This window comes from Arvicanthis niloticus, chromosome 11 (genome assembly GCF_011762505.2).
Source record: "Arvicanthis niloticus isolate mArvNil1 chromosome 11, mArvNil1.pat.X, whole genome shotgun sequence".
Taxonomy (NCBI): domain Eukaryota; kingdom Metazoa; phylum Chordata; class Mammalia; order Rodentia; family Muridae; genus Arvicanthis; species Arvicanthis niloticus.
In genome coordinates this window covers 71,314,308-71,338,773 of record NC_047668.1, presented here as the reverse complement: position 1 = coordinate 71,338,773, position 24,466 = coordinate 71,314,308, and the positions used below count along the sequence as shown (strand labels likewise).

Here is a 24,466-nt window from a genome sequence, read left to right as displayed (position 1 = left end):
GTGGACAGCAGTGCTCACTTAAGGAAGGCCACTGAGTGAACACAAGCTCAGGTATGCCATGGACGGTTTTAAGTACGGTATTCTAGTGAAATAGCTGGTCTTCTCTGGTTTTCATTCGATTGGTTGACTGATTTTTTTAGTTTCAGAATACATCACTGTGTAGCTGTTCTATCATGTGTTTGACTGCATCCCCTGTGGATGGACATAGAAACAACACCCATACCCTTACATTTGCATTGCTGTTTCCTTGGAATATTATTATTGTGAAGATACTATGAGAAATAGATGCATGCTGTAGACTGTTGTGAGAATTCAGTTAGATGATATTATAAAGACTTAAATAATGTCTGACTGGGGGCGGGGGGCAGGTACAAAAAAGGTATTTGGTAGTATGTTTCTTCTTTTCATCACCTCTGTCTTCCTTATTGGACTTTGAGCCTCTAGATAAACCATTTAGTTGGAAAACAATGGTCTCAACTCAAAGATGTTTGAACAGAAAGAAAAACTATTATTCTTTGTTAAGCAGTGAGGAAACCTCATTACCAAAAGCTGAGAGGAGTGAGTCCAGAGCCAGTTCACCCTGAAGCTTCCGTCTTTGCTTGTATGCACCATCCTCAGTGAGTCGGCTGCTCTCAGTGTTGTGCTGTCACATAGTGCAAAGCTCCTCATGGTCTCTAGTGACTGATAGTGACATCTCATTCTAAATCCCTGACAGATTTACCCTCACGTTTCATTTAGCATCATTAAATAAACCGTTGGCTGAGATTATTGCTTTGACACATGGGAAGAGGTGTCACCTTACCCATCACATATATATTTGAGCATGTGTATATGACATTCTTTACAATAGAATCTGTTGTAGCAATTATTTAAAAGGTGGCCGCCAGACAAGCTGACTATCTCTGCCTAGCTCAGCCATGTGGCCAGAGGCCACGTGTGCACCGCAGCTAGAAATGGCCAGCTAGAGGCATCAGCCTTCCCACCCACAAGACACCAAGACACCAGCATGAAAGATGGCTCTGCCAATCTTCCACGCTGTCTCTGCAAGGCTGGGCAGTGCCCGGCCCATCCCACCAAACACACAGGCTCGGTACAGATGAGACTCTAATGCTTAGATTATCCAAAGGCTTATATATTTAGTAATGATCAGTAACAAGATAGATACCCTTACAATCAGAGGTGTAACCCAATACCCAACCAAGATATACCAACGACCTTTGACTGCTACAGACAATCGAACATCAGCCTCCATCTCCCCTCTCCGGCTCTCTCTTAGCTCCTCCTCTTCCTTTTCCTCTTCTTCTCCTTTCTCCTTCTCTTCCTCTCTTTACTCCTCACACCTTAGCCCTTCCTACAAGAATCTTATTGTTTTTTTAAATTGTCCTGAAAACAGAATACTAGCCTTCACTACCTGTGGTGGTTTGTGAACGAAGTGCAAAGCAAAAGGCTTTTGTGGTGACGGCCTTGTCCTCCATCGGGGGGGGGGGGGGGTCTGTAAATGAGGACATAGGACCCAGCAAGCCAAAGTAGGGTGTGAGCACAGGAATGTGTCTTGTCCTGGTCCCTTCCCACCTCCCTTTGCTTCCTGACTGCTCTGACTTCAGCTGCTTTGCTCTATTATGCTCTCCCCAGCACACTGGAAACCATGAACTGAAACAAACCCTCCTTTAAGCTGTTTATGTCAGCTGTTTAATAGCATGGTGATGAAAGTGACTAGCACACCAGTGGAAGATTAAGCATGATTTTATGTATGTTTAGTAAGGAAACACACAAATGTTAGAATAGATTTAATGTAGGTAGCTGTGAGTGAACTGTTTCCAGTCCCAAGGATGTGACGACAGTGTTGTCAGGTTGTATGACATGGTCACGCTTCTCCATTTGCTTCTCACAGTTTTAAATTGGTGTTTTTAGTTTTAAAAATGTATTTATTGTGCATCAGTGTTTTGCCTGTTTGTATGTCTCTATGAGGGTGACAGATCCTCTGGAACTGAAGTTACAGATAATTGTGAGCTGCCATCTGGGTGCTATGAATTGCACCTGAGTCCTTTGGAAGAGCAGCCAGGGCTCTTAACCACTGAGCCATCTCTCCAGCACTGCTTATTGTATTTTTAATTGAGTCAAGGCCAAAAATACCTTTCACACTTATTAGACCTGGTATAGTAACATTAACAAAAATTTATGTACTTAAGAGTCGTTGATGTACCCCATTCTTGCTGGAAACAGTACTTAAGAGTCGTTGATGTACCCCATTCTTGCTGGAAACAGTACTTAAGAGTCATTGATGTACCCCATTCTTGGTGGAAACATATAGAATAGTTGGATTTGGGATCATTAGAAACCATCTTGGAAGCTGTCTAGCAAAAGTATGTAAAGATGAGGCAACTAAGTGTAGCTTATGATCCCAAGTTGAATTCTGGATTGGTAAGGCAGTTCTGTACAAAATGATAAGGACACCAGAAAACTTCAGTATGGCCTATGCATTAGATAATTTTGTTTGTATCAATAAAGTTCTTGCTTCTAATAGTTGTATTATGCATGTGTGTGGCAATGCTCTTCAGTTGGAAAACACACTGAAGTGTCTGATTAGAAGGCTGTAAAGAAGTTCTCTTTACTTCTATGACTGATTTCTGGAGAGGTGAGCATTTATTCATCCCAGATAGGGTACCAGTAACAGACCAAAGTAATGATTCCAGCCCACTTGCGTGCAGTGAACCAGGGAATTTGCTTAATCAGACTCACTCACAGGAACTTAACTCGTTGCCCAAACATCTGTAACCTGAAAGCTCTCACCTATAGATGACATCTTCCTTGTAGCTAAAACATGGAACGACTCAACTCCCACTATAAACACGCACACGCACTCCGTCACTTCCAGAGATCACTGGGAGCTCAGAGGATTATACGTCAGCTGGAGGGAAGGCCAGGCAGAAGTGGCTGCAGCCTTGGGTGCCCTAGCTAAGATGCTAATAGCATTCTGCTCTGAGGATACTGTTATACAATAATTCAATTTTTCTGAATTTGAAATTAAAAGTTTAAAAATGTCAACGATTATTTTCAACTTAAAATGTGTATCTGGTTCTTGAGTTCATTCATACTAAGTGCATTATATGTTTGTCAACCTATAACATATACATATATTTTATAACATATACACTCACACGCATGTATAATACATACATATAATGTTTCTTGAAAAGTTAAAAAACACCTTTTATTTATTCCTACCTAGTATTACCACAGTTATGGAGAAATATACCTCATATATTGAAAAGGACAGAGCTGTAACAGATAAAGACTCAAAAATGTACATCTGCATTGCATTAATCAATAGCTGTACCTTTTGCAAACTGGCTATCACCGCTTGGAACAAGAAGGGTTCCTGGTTGAGCTGCTGCACCTTTTCTTGTTGGTTTTGGGTTGCCAGTGTTGTGTTGCACCTATGTTCATAAGGGGTGCCGTTTTCCTGTTGTGTCTCTGTCTGGCTTTGGTGTTATGTTAATAATGGCCTTCCAGGAGAAGGTGAGAAGTAGTCCCTCCTGTAATTGGAAATTTTAAGAGGGACTGATAGTAATTAATCTTGGAAATGTTTAGCCATATTCACCAGTGAAGCATCTGAACCCAAGGTCTTTTTTTATTATAAGATCTAGAGTTTGAATCCCTTGATAGATCTGCTCAGGTTTTCTGTTTCTTCTTGGGTCAGTTTCTATGGATTTTGTTAATTTTTTATTTCTCTGTAATATAACTTATATTGACTAACAGTGCACACTGTATATTGTATAAGTATCTGATTAAGTTTTATATAGTTATATTTAAACCACGAGGAATAAAGCCTCCATAAAAACTGCTTTGTTTTGTGTATTTGATCAAAATACATTTTGAGTGACATATTTGGCTTGGAGCACTCTGGGGCCATATCTTTACTAGCATTTAGTATATGCCACCAGTGTTATTTCAGCCTTTTGGGTTGCAGTATTCCAAGTATTTTTATTTGCTTTTATATTTTGAAAATTTAAAGCTATCATCTATAGGAACATCATTACCAAAAATACACCTTCAGTCTATCGGGGGTTTTTTCCCCCCATTTCCTTTTGTGTGTGGTTATGAATGTTTATGCATGGTTTAGAATGTGTGGAAGCAGATCCCTTCATTTCATCTCAGTTATATTGGTTAACAGTGTGCTTAAGAGGAATAAAGTTTTCCCATGGTGTGTTAGTCAGCTACCAACAAATATCAGCAGAAATAAACAGTCTATGAATGGCATCTCCTTTATTTTGATTGCTACCTCATCTTTTGTCTTTTCAGCATGATGTATCCCAGACATTACTCAAGGCAACACTGGATAGTGTTGTAGAAGAATGTGTCAGCTTTGTGGGAGTGGATATTAACATCTGTTCTGAGGTTTTGTTAAGGTGAGACAAGAGTTTGACTTGATAGCTAAGAGAAGGGGACATGTGTATGATGTTGTCAAGCATAGACAGTCTATACCAAAGAAGGTGTCATTTAAGGAAAGAATGCCAAGAGTTCACGCTGTTATTTTCAGTGGTGCACAAATGAAGGGCTCATGGTGACCATTGATTACACTAGTGCTACTGATAGAATTTAAATAAAGCCAACTTGAGAAAGTGCTGTCGCCCCCAGCTGGAGAGTAGATGTCCTTCACTAGCCCAGTCTCTTGTATACATTTGTCAAAACTGAAGGTCACCCAAAGAGGGGAGGGTTCAAGGTCTGTTGTTGGATTTTCCATGATCCGCAAGTCACCTATCAGCACAGACTTGCTGTTCTCCTGCCGATTATAGAAGACTTCCTCCTTTTTTTCAGCTCTTCTCTTCTCTTCTCTCCTCTCCTCTCCTCTCCTCTCCTCTCCTCTCCTCTCCTCTCCTCTCCTCTTCTCTTCTCTTCTCTTTTGTTCACCTTGTGCTCTGGATATACAGATCTGCTGGTGTGTCTGTCATATTAAGTTCCTGGATCTAGATCCTTCTCACCAAAACTGTAATAGTAGAAAAATACCCTCCGTATTCTAAGATATCACTTTCCTACCAAGCCATAAAAGTCATAATTTCATGCTTGAAGCTACACAGTGGAATTAATTCTCTGTACTAATAATCTTTTAGTTGAAAGCAAGCAAACACCTTATTGATCAGTTTTCATGCCTTTGTGCCAACCCTGCCATTCACACAGAAGTCTGAAGTAGAAATCTAAGGGTTCTTTGGAAAGTCAGTTGTGTTGAAAAGTCTTTTGCTAGGGAAGTGGACACAGGTGAAAGGCTAAGGCAGACTCGTGAGGAAGGTTTAGCTGAAGCAGACATGGGAGATAAATGTTCTGCTAAAGCAAGCACCTGAGAGGATATGCGCACTTGATGAAGGATTCTTCACTAAGGACGCACATGTATTGGTCCACCTTACATTGTGTAGTTGAGCTCCATTTGTTGGGACTCCATAGAGAGAAATGCACCAAAACACTCTTGGTGCATGCTGCAGTTTTTTGCCGCTTCCAGCTTCTATGGACTTGGGGTGATTGGCAGAGTTATGCCAGCTAATAGAGACACATATGCTGAGGCAAGACACATGCTGAGGACGTGTGGTGTTTGGAGGGAGTTTGTCCTGACTTGATGGACAGTGGCTGAGGCTGACCTTAGCTTGCTTATAGAGATAGCTACTATGCAACAGTTGTTGGTCTTGCATCTTCACTGATCTTCGCTTTGCTGTGAGAGGCACAACTGAGAATTTTTCCTGCTGACTCATGCCAAGGCTGAGGCATGGCTTACTCTACTAGGCAGTACCACCGCTGCTGTGTCCTGTTTGCTATTCTGACTATAGAAGTGGACTGCTGGTGTGTCTGTGAAGTGTTTAGGAATGGGTTGAGCCACTGCTGCTGACCACCGAACTAGCTGAACTGCCAATTTCTAGACAGCACAGACGAGAGTTGTTGCTCCAAAGAACCTTGCTAAATAGGACCACTTCCCCCATACCCTTTCTTTTCCACTACCTCTGGTAGGTGGTGGGCTAAAAGGGAGGTTAAAACATTAAAGAACCATTGTTAAAAGTAGGATTTGAAAAAAAAAATTAAAGTTACAGAAGTCCCTTTCTATACTTTAGTTTTGTATATCAGTGGACCCAGCAGACAATTCTAATAATTGTGTGTGCTAAAAAAAAAAAAAAAAAAAAAAATGTAAGCCATGTCGGAGGCAGATAGATGCTCTGTTGCTGCATCCGTTTCTCCAGTATCACAAGCAGCAGCTGGCTCACCACTGCTCTGCACTGTGCCTCTTTCCTGTCCTTTCTCTTTTTTAATATTAATTTGGACAAATTGTAAAGTGCAGTTGCAGTTGATTTTAGGATCCAAGTGATTTACGCCGTTATCCTTTTAGGTGCAAGCTTTTGTTTCTTTATAGTTTTATTTCTGTTACTTTAATTTACCTTTTTATTTTCTAGGCATATCGCAGGACTCAATGCCAATAGAGCCAAAAATATTATTGAGTGGCGAGAGAAAAATGGGCCTTTCATCAACCGAGAACAGTTGAAGAAGGTAAAAGGGCTTGGTCCAAAATCCTACCAGCAGTGTGCTGGCTTCGTCAGAATCAACCAGGATTACATCCGGACATTCTGCAGGTGACTGTAAAAGCTTACACTCCTGGTGGTACTGCCAGCCTCCTCCCCTGCTATTGTTCTCTCTCCTGCTGACAGTGTAAGTTCTAGATGCCATTGTTCATTCCTTCACCCCATAGGGGTTGTGTAGTATTGAAATAATTATATAAATCTCAGCAATATGGTGTTCCATGCTACTCACCCCAATGTTCTGCCTTCCCAAATGAAAGACACATACACAGCCTTTATATTTTGATGTGTCTAATACAGCTCAATTTGCTAGGCTACTGCCTAATCTCCATGCGGTTAATCCACCTTCCACCAATAATCCTGAGTTATTACTTACTAAATCCTGCAATCTACCTTGGCTGCCCTGGATCCAGTTGGGTAGCCCTTTTGAGCTGCACTCTCCTGGCTCCTTCACATGATGGCTATCCTCTCTGTCCTGCACCTTCTCGAGTGTGGCATCGGTCTTCTCCTCCTTCTCTGGTCATGGTGAATTTCCTTCTCCTCCCTTCCTCTCTGTCCCTCGCCTGGGAATCCTGAAAGGCCTGCCTCTGTCTGCCTTGCCCAGCCATTGGCTGTTGGCATCCTTATTTATCAACCAAAATCAAGTAGGGGCAGGGTCCTTCAGTGTTTTATGTGAGGACATGGAGACTCTTGTGCAAACAATTTGGGAGACCCAAATTAACATAAGAATACAGGCATTATTTAGCCAAGCCAACTGCAGGGTTGAGCATGCTCTGCACTAGGCAGGAAATACAGCAGTCAGTCAGCAAGATTCATGTTGTAGTGCTTGGATAGGACAGTAAGCCAACAAGTAAAATACATGCTTTCAAACGATACATACTTGCTGTCAAAATTAAGGGAGGCAGTGGTGTTCTGAGGAGCCAAGCAGTTGCTTTAGATGTGTTAGGCATTAGAAAATTATTTGAGCAAAGTTTTAAGTGAAATGCAGGGCCAGCCAGTGCCAGCTGCACAGGGATCAGAGCAAGCATCAAGTATGAGAAGCCCTGTGGCAGGGCCGGCTTTGATGTGAAACAAGATGCAACTGCATTGTGGGGGTGTGGCAGGGAAAGTAGAGGTGCAACTGCACAACAGCCGCGTGGCCGGGAACAGAAGAGGTGCCACGGTGTGACGGCAGTGTGGAAGGGGAAGGGGCAGCAGAGAGTTGAGGTTCCTACATGCAGTGCTGACTACATAATGACCACCATTCACCAGCTGTGTGACTGAATAGAATCCTTCCCTTGGGTATGTCCAAGTTACCCAAAAGCAAAGAAATCGGATAAACTCAGTAGCATTTTATAACCATAGAAAAAAGCCTTTATGAATCTGCTCCTTTGAGAATTCCTGGTCCATTATTGGACCAGGAATATTTTTTCTTCTTCACAAAATTATAGTAAAGATCATGCAAAAACTGTTTCATTCTGGAACAGTTTAAGAGAGAGTCAGCTACATATGACAGTAGAATGTACTGCAAAGTTCACTAATAAAACAGTTGGGTTTTGATAAATGGAACAGAAATAAATCTCAAATTTATTATAGCATGCTTGAAACTTAGCTTATGATAAAATGACATTTCATATACTTACAGAAAATTACTCAATAGAAAAATGTAACTCAGAAGGTGGTATATGCAGAGGATGCGGCCATCCTAACTCGCTCCTTACTTTCAGTGACTCCAGGTAGATGGTAGAGCTAAAGTTAAAGAGGGAAACTGTGAACATGTGACACAAGGCATGGAGAACTCTTGCAGAACAGCAGTTGGTAGAACTTCTTCCCACGCAGATTACAAAACCCAGAAGCTGGGGCTGTGCTCACCTGCAGTCCCATGCTGGAAGTAGGGAGAGGAGACAGGACAGTCATGCGACTTGCTGCAGGCCGGCCAGCCTATCTGATCCGGTGGGTTTCAGGTTCAGTGAAAGACCTGTCTCAGAAAAATAAGTAAGAGACTTTAATGGAGGAAGACGCCCGATACCCAGCCCTAGCCTCCACAAGCACATACATGCGCACACGTATACCCTGCACACAAATACACCACATACACAAAACTCAGAAGCCACAAATGAACACTGTTGAAGATAAAATAATCCTTTGAAAGTTTGTTTTTTGAAAGCTTGGTCAGAAAACTCACATAGTATTTTAAAAGAAATAAGAAGTGTACTGGGCCTTGCTGTCTCACTTCAAGAGTTTCTTGTGCTTAGTTCCACACTGTAAACGTGTTTCCATGTCACCTTTGTGTGTGGTGTTTACTGTTAAGTATGAGCAGAGGGTCTGTGCTTTGTGACTACTTGAAACTTTGTTTTATTTGTACCTCTTCCCAAGCATTCTGTACAGATTGCTATTCTTGTTTCTTACAAGACCTGTCATTCTCTACAAGGCCTGTGGAATATTTTAATTAAATTATAGATGGGCTATAATTTCATGTTTTCATTGACTTACTGATAAACATTTGAGTTGTTTTAAAGCCTTATATTTTTCAACTGAGGTCAGTACTTGAAATTTTTTGTGACTGTTATATCTTCTAGACAGTTCATGCCTTTAATAAGAATATCATATAAATTGCTACCTCAGTGGTATTTTTTCCTTGAAGTTTCCTAGTTGCTAGCATTGTTGCTCTCCTTGTCCCTACAAGAGTGTGTTTGCTGTTATTTTTGTTCTTGCTGTGCATTTAACTGATATTACTTCTTGTAAACATGCTGGTCTCATGCTTTCCCTCAGTCTAACTCTGATACATCTGTATGTATCGTATTAATTAATTGCACTGAATCTTTTGTTGTCCATATTTTTCCCATTACGCTTTCTGATGTTCTCTCTTGAATTCTTAGTGAACAGATTTCGTCCTTATGTTTCTCCTTGTTTTCCTGTCACGTCTTTATCTTTTCTTGGTGGCTTCAAAGTTGCACATCTGTCCTCCTGGTGATTATTCTCAACTTTGTTTTGAACTGACTTCTGGAGTTACTCAGCAGCTCTGTCCTTTTTTAAAAAGGCTAAATACTTAGGACTTTTCTCAGTTTCCCAACCTGCTTCTCTTTAGCTTTGTTTTCCTTCATGGTGTGTGTGTGTGTGCACACGCACGAACACACACGTAGGTAGCACTATTTCAATTTTACATGTACATTTTAATAATATTTATAAGCGTGTATTTACTTTTGGATTTGTACTTCCCACAGTTACTATAGTGCATGCTCCTATTTCTAATCAGCGCTTCTCTTGGGTCTCTTTGTAAAGAGCTCCTGAGACACTGTATAGATTTTTCTAAAGCTCTTACATGTCTGCAGATATTTTCAGCTTGTCCTCCAATTCAGTGATAGTTTGGTTCCACAGTCAGGGCATTTTCTTTATACCTTCAAGGTTATTTGTCTGTGTTCTGATGTCTCCTGTTTGCAGTGTGAAATTTGATGCCAATCTGGTTTGGTTTGCCTTATCTTTAGATACAGAGTTTTCAAATTCTTTTGAAAGCCATCGTCTTGTTTTTTCAAATAGATATTCTGAAGTATCCCATTGATATGTCAGACATGAATCTATTTTCACGGTCCCATTCTGCACTCAGGTTCTATTGGGAGCTTGACTTTCCTCAGCTCTGAGAAACCATCTTTGTTATATTACTATGATGGTGATAATTTTATTTATTCCTTCATTTTCCTAGTTGCAAGGTCTGAATCATGTAAGAATGTTTTGGGCTTTGAGTAACAGAAATTGAGTTAATAGTGTTATAAGGAAGATGTGGTAATTTTGTGAAGTGAGTGGTTCGTCTGTGTTTTGCATAGCAGAGAACTAAGCATATAATTAATCAAAGTTTCTTTGTTTTTCTACCCAACTTCCTGTCTTGGAATGTGTTTTATTATGGTTTTACTGAGTGCAGTAGTCAGCACACTGACTCTTCAGGCCAGAGCCAGGAAGCTACGAATGAGAAGCTGGGCAAAAAGAAGAACAAAGCAGATGTCACCTTCGTACCAAACCCACTGGACCAGACTTGCATCCATCCGGAATCCTATGACGTAGCATCCAGGTGAGGCAGAGGCCAGGTCCAGATCGCTCCATGTGCCCAGTGTGTTTGGTACAGCACATGACCTTTGTATGGGCATAATGAGAGCCGATATGCAAGGCTGTGCTTAACACGACAACAGGTGTTTAGAAGTTCTACATTGCTGAGTTGGCAGTGAGGAGGGAAGCCACAATTCCTGGAACTGTGTCAAACTAGTAAGCCCTGGTTCTAGGGGAGAGATGTGTGGAATGGAAATTGTGTGGTACTCTGTCTGTTTTGGAAATTAGCATGACTCCATTGTCTAGCACCTGTATAACTTGGGCTCTTTGAAAGTATAAACAGCCAACATTCCCGAGGAATTCTACTCCGTCGGGTGATCGAGCCCAATGTCCTTTCAGTGAGACACATTAACAGAGAACGATACTGAGATGATTTCAATACAAGAGAAGCTGAATGTAAAGTGTTCAAAGAAAACAACTTTAAAAATACTATATTTATTTGTATTTTTGTACATGTGGGGAGTGGGATCCAAGGACAACTGGCAAGAAGAATCAGCTCTCCTTTTACCACATGGGTCTTGAATAGTCAGCAGGTTTGGCAGCAAGACTCACTTACTGACCCAAAAACAATGTTTTATTGCATGTTTAGTTATCTTTAAAACTTTCCATTAGTTCAAAAGCTATGACTTGCTATATAACCAAAAGTTCCTAAGGTTCTGACTAGATTGTACAGTAGTGGCTTTAAAACCAGTTTGTTTTTACTTTGCTTCTGAAATATGGAATCTGGAGATTGCTTTGAAATTTGATTTGCATTTGCTCACTTTGGTAAATGTCAGTGGCTTGTGTGGTAGGTCAAATAGGAATGGCCCCATAGATTCAAGTGTTTGAATGCTTCACCCATTTTGTAGAAGGGCCATTTTGTAGAGGTGTGGCCTGGTTGCAGGAAGTGCGTCACTGTGGGGCCAAGCTTTGATGTTTTCTATGCTTAAACTACACCCAATGTGGCACACAGTCTCTCCCTGCTGCTTGTGCATCCAAATAGAACCTTCAGCTTCTTCGCCAGCACCATGTCTGCCTGTGCACCGCTATGCTTCCCGTCCTCACAATAACAAACTAAAACTCTGAAACTGTAAACCAGTCCCAATTAAATGTTTGCTTTTATAAGAGTTGCCTTGGTCCTGGTGTCCCTTCACAGCAATAGAACCCTAAGAGAACTTACTTTCTTTAAAACTGTTTGCAGTTATAAAGGCACAGGAGTAACTCAGAAAAGGAGACATGAAGCTTTCCACAGATACCACAACAGTCTGCCTTCTTCAGAGTTTGATAATGGTGATGAGAGTCGTTGACAGGTGCAGGGAATTCCTCCACTCATGCATCTTGATACTGGCATGCACTGCACCTGCCTTTCCACACATCTGTCCGTGGCTGTCCGTCTGTTTATTCACCATCTTACCTGGGAAGAGCACCGAAGTGTACTTTTCAGTAAGCTCTTCAGGCATAGTTTAATAATTCTTTAGGGTTATTGTTTTTTTCTTGTAATATATATATAAAATTACAATTTAAGTGTGAATTTTCTGACTTTTAGAAAATACCAATATCGATGTAGTCTAAAAGCCTTTCAGACTTAAAGAACAAAATAAACTATTGTTTTCATCCCTAGACAGTTCCTTCGTTTGAAGCCAGACCTGCTGAAACCAGCCCCTGGGATATTTGTAAAATTTAGCTCATTGCTCTTAGAACTTCTTAAAATATGTCACCACTCAGGTGTGCCCACAAGCGTCTTTCTTTTCCCAGTGTAATAATACTTTAAGATTTAACCTCACTGTGATTGGCACTGATAACTTGTTCCATTCTTTTTTTTTTTCCCTGCTGAGGAATGTTCCATTGTAAAACTACTCTACAGTCTGTCTATTCTCCTACCTGAGGAATTAAGAGCTCCAGAAAAAAATTAACTAGCCTTTCCTATTGCTTACTCTCATAAATGCTTTTGTAACTTTGGTCTCCAAAACTAATTCTGCAGCACATTTCACATTCAGTGAAACTCAGCAAACAAAAAAGTAAAAGTTAACTAACTCTGACTTTCCATTCTATATGTCTTCTTTCATTTTTCTAAGCAGAGCTTTTACTTTTCTATGCACAGTTCCTTGTGATGTGCTAATGTATAGTGTTTCCAATGATATTATAAATGCAATTTCAAATTTACGGCTTTTCTGTTCCAGTGTGAACTTTGTATAGTGTAAACCTGTTAAATCCTTGTATTAATTTTAGTGTGTTCTTCCAGAACCCACAAATTTAGGACATCAGCAAGTAGATTAAAATGTTACCTCCCCCATTTTAATCTTCATGCTTTTCTTTCTTTGTCTTGCATTTTGCAATGACCACAGCCTTCAATACAGAGCTAAAAAAAGGAGAGGATCCTTCTTGTCTTGTTCTCAGCTCAGTGCATAGCTCCTATTTTTTGACCATTTTTGACTGAAATATTTCAGTCTCAGAGCAATGGTATTTTTAATGTTTGTTGTTTGCATAGATGTATATAGGCACAAGAATTCATAGACTTTTGTTTTAATAACTCTGACATCTTTATGAGAATCTAATTAGCATGTTATATTGTACAACCCAATGCCTTTCAATGTGCATTTTTGTGTTTATTTAATCTATTGGTAATATAGTTTATAAGATTTTACTATTTGTTTTCTATTGTGAGTATATATCCCTCATATTTAAAATATAGATATTATTTCATTAGATGGTTAGCTGTAATTTAGTGATAATAATTTGTCTTAGATAGGGCTTCATTGCTGTGAATGGACAATATGACTAAGGCAACTCTTATAAAGGTAAATTGGGTCTGACTTACAGTTTCAGAGGTTCAGAGGTTTAGTCCATTATCATCATGGTGGAAAGCATGGCAGCATGCAGGAAGACATGGTGCTGGAGGAGCCAAAGGCAACCAGAAGGAGACTGTCTTCTTACACCATTTGAAGTTTAAGCACTCAGAAACCTCAGAGTCCGCCTACACAGTGACACACTTTCTCTAAAAAGGCCGTACCTTTCCAACAAGGCCACACCTCCTAATAGTGCCACTTCCCGTGGGTAAGCTCATTCAAACTACTATATTCCACTCCCTGGCCCCAGTAGGCTTATTTAAACACATGACCCTCTGAGGGCCATAACAAATACAGTATAATGCAAAATACATTTAGTACAACTTCAAGTCCTTATAATCCATCACATTCTCAACAATGTTTAAAAGTTCAGAGTCTTCTGAGTTTCATGTAATGTCTTGTTGAGTGGTGTTTTTCCTCCCATACCCCTGTTCCCAGAAATAATGACTCTAAGACTCAAATATATTTATAAATACCTAAACCATAAACTTTGGGCTCTTCCCTGACTAGCTCATAAGTTAATTATCCTGTTCTTTTTTTCTAAGTTTTCCCATGTGGCTGATCACCTCTGTTCAACTCTCATGTATCTCTCCTTCATGTCTGAGGCAAATACTCCCAGGCCTGCTTCTATCACAGAATCCTTTCTGTCTACCGGCTGTCCCACCTTCTATTTTTGACTCTAAAGATAGATTCATATATTTGAAAGTGCATGTTCTACTACTTGCTGGCCTCTTGTTCTGTTTACATCTTCACTAGCTTTCTGTTTTCAGTGGTTTCCTTCACATCCTATGCTTGGCTGTTTTGAAACTTGCTTTGTAGACTGACCTTGATCTCACAGATCTGTATGCCTGTCTCTTGAGTGCTAGAATTAAAGTTGTATACTACTATCTCTTCACCTAAGCTTTTTTATGGTTAACCTAAGACTTGCTCTGTACTGGGCTGGCCTTGAACTCAGAGATCTGCTTGCCTCTGTCTCCTAAGATTAATGATTTGTACCACCGTGAGTGGATCTAAGCTTTTAATTCCTTTTCACAAGATCTTTATGAGTTCTGGATTGTAATTCATTCCAGATATAGTTAAGTTGACAACTGAGAATAGTCATCACAATCTCTCCCTTGTCAGTTTATCTCCTTATGCCCAAATGAAAACAATAAGCTGGTCATAATGCCTAACTATCCCTTGTTCAACTGCAAACCCATAAACAGTAAGTTTAGCTAGATAGATCTTGCCCGTAGATCACCACTCCCTTAATTCCATTTGATATTCTTGAACACAGGATTTAGGTCCGTTTCACTTCTTGGTGCCCCTTTACTCTTTGAACCACACTTTTTTGTATTTTTCCTTTCTAAGCTTGCTATATGTGATTAAAAGACTTCATAAGAGTGAACCACAGGGCAGAGTGTATACTAGGCTTTTTTGAGACCCTTTCCCTCAATACAACCAATCTGAATCTTTTCACCTTAGCCTCAGGCAGACTCTTCAGACAAGGCGAAAAACATTCACATTCTTCACCAAAATATCACAAGAATTATCTGTAGGCTTAGATTTTTTTCAAAACCCACTTTGTTTTAGGTTCTTAAATGCTTCAACCTCTCTTCTAACCCACTAACTAGAGGTAGAGGAAAAAGGTTAATAGTAAAATGTAGACTGACCTGTTTAGAAATAGTTCTTTGTGGGGTGATTCCACTCTTCATTGTCAGGATACCAACAGTCCTGTGCGGCAGTGGACTGACCGTGCCATCAGACAGAAAACTTGATAAGGTCAAGTGGATTCAGAAACCCTGGTACCCTCATACCTAAGGATAGTAAGTGTTTCATCTACCACCGACCAGGTTCTTATGATTGATCCTTAAAAATAGTACTGCTTTGTCAAAGGTTAGGAAGCTGCTGTGTCTCTTCACATCCATTGCTAAGTAACATGCTAGCTTGTTACCCTGTCAACAGTGTTCATGCTAGAGTAGTCTTCATCTCCTGTTACACAAGAACCAGTTTCCACCTGTGGAATATAAATGCCCAACTGATGATTTCACTGCTCTCTATGCTTCCTTTTGGGGTAGTCTACTTGGCCAGAAGCAAGACAGTTGTAGACTATTTGATAGGGAATTTCTATTATGTACAGTTCCCAGTCCTAACCTTAGAAATTTGGAGATGAAATGAGTAATTGCCTATTTATCCATGGTGTATAATTGTCTAGTCCTGAGCCATAGTAGTGACCTCTGGCTTTCACATACTTTATCTAAATGACACTCAACACAGCCAGTTCCTGTGAGTTTTAACCATTGAGCTACCTCTCAGCCTCCCAAATGTTTTTTATCTATACTTGACTTTTTGCAGGCTATATCTGTAGATGCAGAGGCCTGACTTCACTATTCTTCCATATTTGTGTGATTCATTCTTTCCTGTTTGCCTGTTGGGTTCTTGATATGCTGAAGTGTGTCATTGGATGAGCTGAAAACTTAATCTCTATTGTTTATCTTTTGTATTTGCTCATAGTATTATAGTTTGAAAATAAAAATGTTTAGGAACTGATTTTTTTTTATTCTTATTTTGTAAGATGGGCCTTCTTTTAAAATTCTTATCTCAGGGAAGCCTTGTTTCCTTAATTTTTTAATATTCCTTAAGGTTCCAATATTTACACCATGGGTTTTGTTGGTATGATTTTATTCAACACTTGAAATGTGGTAGAGTCTGGGGATTATAAAGATGAATAGAGGTAATGTACTCCCTCAATTTGCATACTAAAATAGGAAGAATTTAAACTCCCAGGAACTGAAGGGAAGACAATAATGTTAATTGTTAGAGACTCCCGGTGTTTTTTTGCTGCAGAGGAGAACTCATTTCCAGAAAGGGATGTTTTGTAGATTCACACAAATGAGATAGTGGCATCTTCAATAGACATTTAAGTAGTTCAGTCAGTAAAAATGGGACAGGGTTTTTAACAGGTTAGAGAGAGGAGACTATAGTTCAAGCTAATTTAAGGAGTTGTTGATAGATCGGTAAAAAGAGCAAACCTTAATTGGTTACTTCCTCATTACTAGGCATTTTAGATAGATCATGGTGTATATAGGTCACAGCAAACTCCCCCCCCCCCCAAAAAATTGGTGTTTTTATTATTCCTATTACAGGCTGACTAAATCTCAGGAAGAAAGTAAATCACCTGAGATAACTCAGCTTAGTAGAACCAAGATTTGAACCAGGTCAGCTGTCACTCAAAGCCTGAGTTGTTTACCAGATCATACTTTTAAAACTGGAGCCAGATTTGAATGTTATCACCATGGTAGTGATCGTTTAAGAATATTATTCTCTTGAAGACAGTGTGTGGTGTTGATAGAAAAGTAAGGTCCCCCATAAGGAAGAAGAATGTGTGTCTAGAGTATCTGCCTTGGATATTCTCTAACATCCTTCCTATCTCTGAAGGAGAGTATCAGATTCACAAGCTAGGAAATCACTGACTAAATCTTTGGCTTTTGAAAATACTAATGGCTAAATAAATGCAGAATTCTGATCAGGCTCCTAAAGGATAGATGAGAAATACAGCTGATACTGATTTTCACTCACATGATATAACTATAATAGGAAAAGTGATATCTAAAGGTTTTGAGAAAACCCAAACTGTCAATGTCTTAATTGTGGTAAGCAAGGTCATTTCAAAAAGAATTGTAGGAAGAATCAAGTTAATTCTAAAAGAAGGCCTGAGCTGTCTGAAATCTGCAGAAGATAGGGCAAAGGTTGATACCGGACATAGATCAACAAGAGAAAAACAGGGTAACCCCTTGTTTGGAATTTCCCAATGGGTCTTCTTCTAGTAATCCATATCAAATTATTAACATCAGGCATCTCAGGTCAGCAGTGGAGAAACTAGTCTGCAAAGCAATTAAACAACTCTGCTCTGAAGATAGACATTAATAACCAGATATCAAACTCAGAGCAGATTCAATAGATAAACAAACCAACAAACTTCTATAGATGATCAGAGGCCAAAACTAATGGTTTTTATGAATAATATTGACATTGAAGACATGGTAAACACTGGAATAGATGTAACCAAAATCTTGTCCTCAAGATTGGCCTCTTCAAGAAGTAAATAAATAATTTCTAGGGCTTGAAATTTTATCCCGGATAAAACAAAGTATAACATGACTTAACTGTATAGGGCCAGAAAGTCAAAGAGGAAACGTAAGTCCATATGCGGCTAATATAGCCATGAATTTATGGGGAAGAGATCTATTGCAACAATGGGAATTATGAATTAGCATTCCTCCATTATCAGGGACAAAGTGTAAAATAAGAGATGTTCCTGGTGACAGTATCAAAAAGTGTTATCAAGAATAGTCACTGACTGTCCAAGTTGTCCATAAGCAGGACTCAGCAGAGGCTGATTCTACAACTTTCTATGGAGGAACCACTGCTGGCAGAAGACCAATGGTCCTACTAACACTACAGCAGTTATATAACACGTCTTTTTGGGTAGAACAATGGCCTATGACAAAAGAAAAATTGCAGGGACTAGAACAGCTAGTCCAAGAGCAGCTGGAGGCTTAACATATAGAAAAGTCCACCAGCTCTTGGAATTCTCCTATATTTGCTATTTTTAAAAAATCTGGCAAATGGAGGATGTTAACAGATCTGAGATCAATCAATATAATCATTCAGCCAATGGGCTCTTTACAGTCTGGAATCCCCTTGGCCTATCATAGTGATTGGTTAGAAGAGTCCTTTTGCAAGAACAGGATAGAGAAAGATTTGCTTTCTCAGTACCTACTTATAATAATAGTTGTCCAGTAAAAAAGGATCATTGAAAAGTGCTTCCACGAGGAATGTTAAATAGTCCTACCTTATGTCAATATTTTGTACAACAGCCATTAGAAATAATGTGTAAACAGTTTCAATCCATAATTTATCATTATATGGATGATATATTACTGACTGGCTCAGATGAAGATTCCTTAGGAAAAAAAATGTTTGAAGAGAATTTTGCTTTGTTGGGGATTACAAATCACTCCTAAAAAAAAATACAAAGTGAAAATTCTATTAATTATATGGAATATAAGATAGGACTGCAAAAAATCTAGCCACAGAAGGTAAAAATAAAGAGAGATAGTTAAAAACGCTTAATGGTTTTCAAAAATTATTAGGGATACTAATTGGCTAAGGCCCACAATTTGATTAACTACTCAAAGTCTACATAATTTATTTTAAACCTTATAAGGTGATAAGGGTTTAACTAGTCCAAGAAAACTATAAGCTGAGGCTGAGAGACAATTGACTCTGGTAGAAAAGAAATTACAGGATGCACATGTAGATTGTTTGGACCCAAAGATGACATGTATTTTAGTTATTTTGCCTTCTACTCATTCTCCCACAGGAATTCTTATGCAAAAAGATTATATCTCAGACTGATGATTTTAGCATACAGAGTAAAAAAATTAAAGACCTATGTAGAAAAGTTTCTGTTTTGATTCTGAAAGGAAAAATGATACTTCATCAATAAGTAGGAATAGACCTAGCAGAAATTGTAGTACTTTTCACTAATGCTGACATTTCCTTAAGGGCAGAAAATGAACATTGGCAAAGAGCTTGCAGTAATTGCGGGGGTGGGAGGAAGAAATTAACAAAAAATACCCCTAAAACAAATGACTTCAATTTATAAAAAGAACCAATTAGATTCTCTCTCATATAGTAAAAGGGACACCAATTTCTGGAGCCTCTGCATTTTATACTGATGCATATAAATCAGGAAAGGGAGGTTATTAATCGGAGGGGGGGGAAGTAAAGTGGTTCAGAGCCCTTTTGTTTCAGTTCAAAAATTAGAGCTGTATACCATTCTTATGGTTTCATTAGATTTTTCTGAATTTTTAATTATAGTCACTGACTCACAGTATACAGAAAGAATTGTTTTGCATGTAGAAACTACTGAACTTATTCAGGATGATTCAGAATTAACTTCACTGTTTATTCAACTACAACAAGTAATCAGAAATAGAAATCATCAAATCATTAAACATAACACATATCAGATCCCATACAAGTCTACTAGGCCCTCTAGCACAAGGTAATGATGAAATTGATCCGCTCTTAATAGGAAATGCCCTTAGAAGCTTCAGAATTTCATAAAAACATCATGTTAACAGCAAAGGTTTAAGGAAAGAGTTTTCTATCACTTGGCAACAAGCCAAGGAAATTATTAGGAAATGTCTTACTTGTTCTTTATATAACCAAACTCCATTACCTGCAGGGAGTAACCCAACCAGTACCCAAAGAAGTTAAATTTGTCAAATGGATGTGTTTCATTTTGCAGAGTTTCAATAATAAAAGTATGTATATCATACCATAGGTATACCCCGAATAAATATTCAGGATTTCAATAGGCAACTAATTTAAGTTCTAAAAAGCCTGATTCTGTAATTACACATTTATTAGAAGTTATGGCTATTATGGGTTTATCTGTACAAATTAATATTAACAATACTCTAGCATATGTCTCTAGTAAAATGAAACAATTTTTTTGCATATTACAATATAAAGCATATTACAGGTGTACCACATAATCCTATATAAGCAGTTGTAGAGAGATCTAGCCATACTTTATAAGAGATCCTTAATAAACAGAAAGGGGTAACAAACACCCCCAGGGATAGATTACATAATGTTTTATTGACTTTAAATTATTAAATGCTAGTGAAAAACAAACAAACAAAAAAATACAACAGCTACCGAGAGATATTGGATTATGGGAAAAACTGCTGAGTCAGAACAGCCCATCTATTTTAAGGATATCTTCAGAATGGAAGGAAGGAAATATGTTAAGTTTTCCAACTGTGGATTCCAACAAAATTAATAAAAATTAGATTTGACCAGGGGACCCTCTGGAACATCTTGGTTGCAGACAGGAAAGGGGGTGGAGGAGGTGGGACAACAAGAAAGGTAACATGAATGATGATCCCTCCACATGGGAGCAGCTCTGAGACTGGCTGACACATGAAAATGTCTCCATCCAGGACTTCAGCTAAGCAAAGCCAGTAAATCTTGTTGGCTACAGAGTCCTAAGCATTTATCATGTCATTCTTTCAAATGGCTTAGATAGAAATTTATATTACAGTTTGATTATACAGTCCAAACTAACTTACAGAAATGGACAAATGCCTTACCTGTTTAAAGAAAGAGAATCATCTTTGGCTTTTCTGTACACATTGAACATTCCATACATATGTTAATGCAAAAATGTATATTCCCTTTGAAAGGTTATATGTTTCCAAAAAAAAAGGACCTGACCTAAAGCAGAAAAGACAAGTAGCCCAGATGATCCACCTCACAGACTGTCTCATAGCAGTTTCCTCAAGAATCTGCATCTAGAAGAGCTTTAAGTACACAGAGTATGTGCGCCTGGCTTAGCAGTGTTGCTGCTGCTGAGTGTCGGCATCATTTCTTGACTGGGTCACTGCAGTCAGTCTGACTAATCTCCCTGCTTCTTCCCCTGCCCCTTACACTCTCTTCTTAACACAGCAGACAACAGCAGCCTTTGCACATGTATGTCACTCTCCAGCTCCAAACCCATCTAAGAGTCTCAGTAAATATTAAGTCCAGTTCCTTCTGGTAACCCAAGTTATGGAATCAAATATGGCAGAATTGAGCCATAATCTTCACTGACAGATGGTACAACAGTAAGTTATGGGTGGCAAAAACAATTTGAACCCAAGGGATCCTTGTCAAAGACAGAGTTTAAAAGAGAGAGAGTCACTGTTAAAAAAAGAGGTGTGGACATTAGACTCTGAAAAGCTAGAGTCGTCCTATATCCCTTTGCTCTCAATGCTTTCAAGACCATCACTGTGCGTGGCTCCTAATTTTATTCTGTTTTAAACCACTCTTCTAAAGCTCAGACTGTATCCAAATGCCTCCTTAGCACCTCAATCTAGCATGTTAAAAAATCTTTCTTGAAATCTTGTTCCAACCCCAACCTTCTTATTATTTATTTATTTATTTATTTATTTATTTATTTATTTGGTTCTTTGAGACAGGGTTTCTCTGTGTAGCCCTGGCTGTCCTGGAACTCACTCTGTAGACCAGGCTGGCCTGAACTCAGAAATCTGCCTCCCAAGTGCTGGGATTAAAGGCATGTGCCACCACTGCCCGGCCCCAACCTTCTTCATATCAGATAATTTTGGTTCATCCTTTCAGTTTCTCAGTACAAAAGCTTGGAAACTGATACAGTGAGATGACTCTTACCAAGTACTGTTAGAGATACCTTTGAGCTTCATGGTGGCCTCTTACTAATTATTGACCTCTAGTCCAGAATCTAGGACTGTTTTATATTTCTGCTTTGGTAGGCTTCTTGAGAACGTACATCACCTCTATGCATGTTTTGGTTCTACACACCCTACCACAGTGCCAAGTGATGAATAAAATCGTCACCAACCAAACTCACGCTAAATACTGGAACCATTAAAAACAATAGTTGAGATGGCCCTGTGATTATGAGCACTTGCTACTTTTCCAGAGAACTCAAGTTCACTTCCCAGCACTCACATTGAGTAGTTACAGCCACATGTCACTCCCAGGGATCTTTTGACCTCATTGGGCACCATGCACAACACACATACACATCAAGACACACACTCATACACATACATAAAAAGCAAATGAAAAAATATTGAATTGATCTTAGAGATCATGTTGCATAAAATCAAAAAAAGTAGGATTAGATTTAAATTTTGGCATTAAACACCTTATATTGATGTGACCATGATTTCTCCACTTTAACTTACATATTCACAGTAGACTTGGATGATCGAAAAAAGACACTGTAACAGCATAGTTAAGGTTGTGGCTCTCTACAACTGTTCTTGAACCCATGCTATAAATAATGCATCTGAAAAGTTGGCATCAGATTTGTTAGGCTGGTAGCAATTAAATTAAAAGTTAGCAATTGTAGGCTGTTTGCTAGAGACTATGAGGATCTGGCTTCCTGCTGTATCCACAGCACCCAACAAATACTGATGCAGGCATTTGACAGAATACATGACAGAAATGAGAGTGAAAGGGAAGAGCACTGAGGAAAGAAAGCGTGTGGAGTGAACTGACAGTGCAGTGTAGATGCCTCGCTCCGCTTCCAGCACTCTGCGGGAGTCTAAACTGGCTGAGATCCGTAGGCTAGCGCAGTCATTGTAGCGTACCGGGCCTTTCTCTCCTGGTGTTCTTGCCTCAGCCACATACAAACTCAGTCCATCCTTGAGAGTCCCAGGCACCTTCACGGAGCTCTACGCCTGTGTCCAATGAGCTCTCAGACACTGCAGAATACACAAGCAGAGGAAGGCCATAGGCATTTCTTCCTGCATTTTTTGTTGTGGAGAAATCCTTCCATGTCCACATTAGTGGTTTCATTGTGTATGATACTGTAGCCATAAAGAACATTGCAGCTGGGTTATGAATAGAAGAGGGCCCAACAAGGGTGTGTTGAGTCCCAGCCCTTCCATGCCTCCTCTCCCTTTGTTCTACCATTTTGGTTGTTCTAGTAGCTGGACACATATTTGATTCCTCCTGCTTGAGTTACAGGAGGAGGGAGCTCTGGGCTGCAGGTTCTGCCAAGCCCTCTGCATCACATGAGACTTGGCACTCAGCCACAGTCTGCTGTGTTAAGAATTCAATGCACTGCTGATAGTCAAGCTCCAACACCGCTGTGCTCTCGGTGCAAGTCAAAAATGCCAGGAAGCTTCATGTCAGGACTCACTCAGCACTCATTTTGATAAAGTATTTGCTATTTCCATTTGGACTGTTGGGCAGAATTTTTTAAGACTGGTTTCCAGAAATCCCCGCATAGCAAGAGTAAGGTATGTGGTCTTTATCGTGTGCCAGGGGAGCAGATCTCAAAGAGTAGTTCCTATCAGCTCAGTGCTGAAATATTACAGCTACGGAATTTACCTTGTTACTGCAGATTTCCCTGTTTCTGGCCCTTACAAACAATGCAGTAAAGTGTATTTTGAGAGTATCAGCAACTGTGAATTTAAAATCAGGTCTAGGGCAGGAATAATCATACAAGCTTGGCATGCTGCATCCTTAAGTGGGGAGGAACTTTTATTTAAAAAAAAAAAAAAAAGTGAACCTGATTTATTGAGAAGTTGTATTGGGGTTTTTAAGACCCAAAGTGGAACAAATCCATCTGATGCACACAGTGGGTAGAAGGTCCTGACTGGCACCCCTGGGCTAGCAGTAGGACAGCTGGAGAAATTCTGTGGAGGTCCTGCCTTATATGAAGGTGGATTGGGGGCTAGCTACTGAACACCTGTGTAAGGATCTGTGCTGCCTGAACCTCTCTTTCAGAGCTGTCCGTAGAGGCTTCACGACCTTACACGATAAGTTGTGCCCAGTTAGGGATGGGGCTTCTAACTGACAAGCAGCTGTAATACAGGGAAAAAAGCAAGCAGGTGGTAAAGCACTTGTCATGCAAATGTAAGAGTCACAGTTTGGGTATCCAGAACCAAGTATGCTGAATGTGTATAATGGCCAACCCGTAATTCCTGCCTTGGAAAGATAGAAAACAGTGAGTCCCCAGAGAGAGCAGGCTGGGAAGATTAGCCAATAATAAATAACAATCTAAAATTTCTTATTATATTTCCCAGGAAATTATACTTTAGCATATCAAAAGTGAAAGAGAATATGCATGCTGAAGAACTGGATGGCCAGGCCATGACACTCCTAAAAATACCATACACATTGTTCCAACACAGCCCATGTCAAACTCTTCTCTTAATGAAGCTAGTGGAGAGCCCTAGAAAGTTTAAGGGCCTTCAGACTGCCTGGGCTCAGATCCTGTCTTTGGGACCTGGGAATGGTTTTGAATTTCCTGACCTTAGTTTTCTTATCTGTTAAATGACTAAAATATTAGCAGTGATCTGATGGGCCTGGGAAGTTAATGCATGTCTTATACTCAGCTCTGGAGACACAGTAGTGACTGTAAAGATCACTTATTTTTACTGTCATCAAGAAGGTGCTGTCACCTAAGCTATAGACAAAAAG

General features: G+C 39.5%; 1 protein-coding gene across 2 annotated transcripts in view; it reads left to right on the top strand.

Moving 5' to 3' along the window:
• The window catches only part of Srbd1 (S1 RNA binding domain 1), a 178,517-nt gene that overhangs the window by 143,880 nt on the left and 10,171 nt on the right, over positions 1 to 24,466 (top strand). For both annotated transcript variants that reach the window (XM_034514629.2, XM_076942403.1), the window contains exons 17-19: positions 4,303 to 4,409; positions 6,432 to 6,608; positions 10,450 to 10,596. In XM_034514629.2, coding sequence (XP_034370520.1) covers positions 4,303 to 4,409; positions 6,432 to 6,608; positions 10,450 to 10,596 — 431 coding nt within the window. The remainder of the gene's footprint in view (positions 1 to 4,302; positions 4,410 to 6,431; positions 6,609 to 10,449; positions 10,597 to 24,466) is intronic.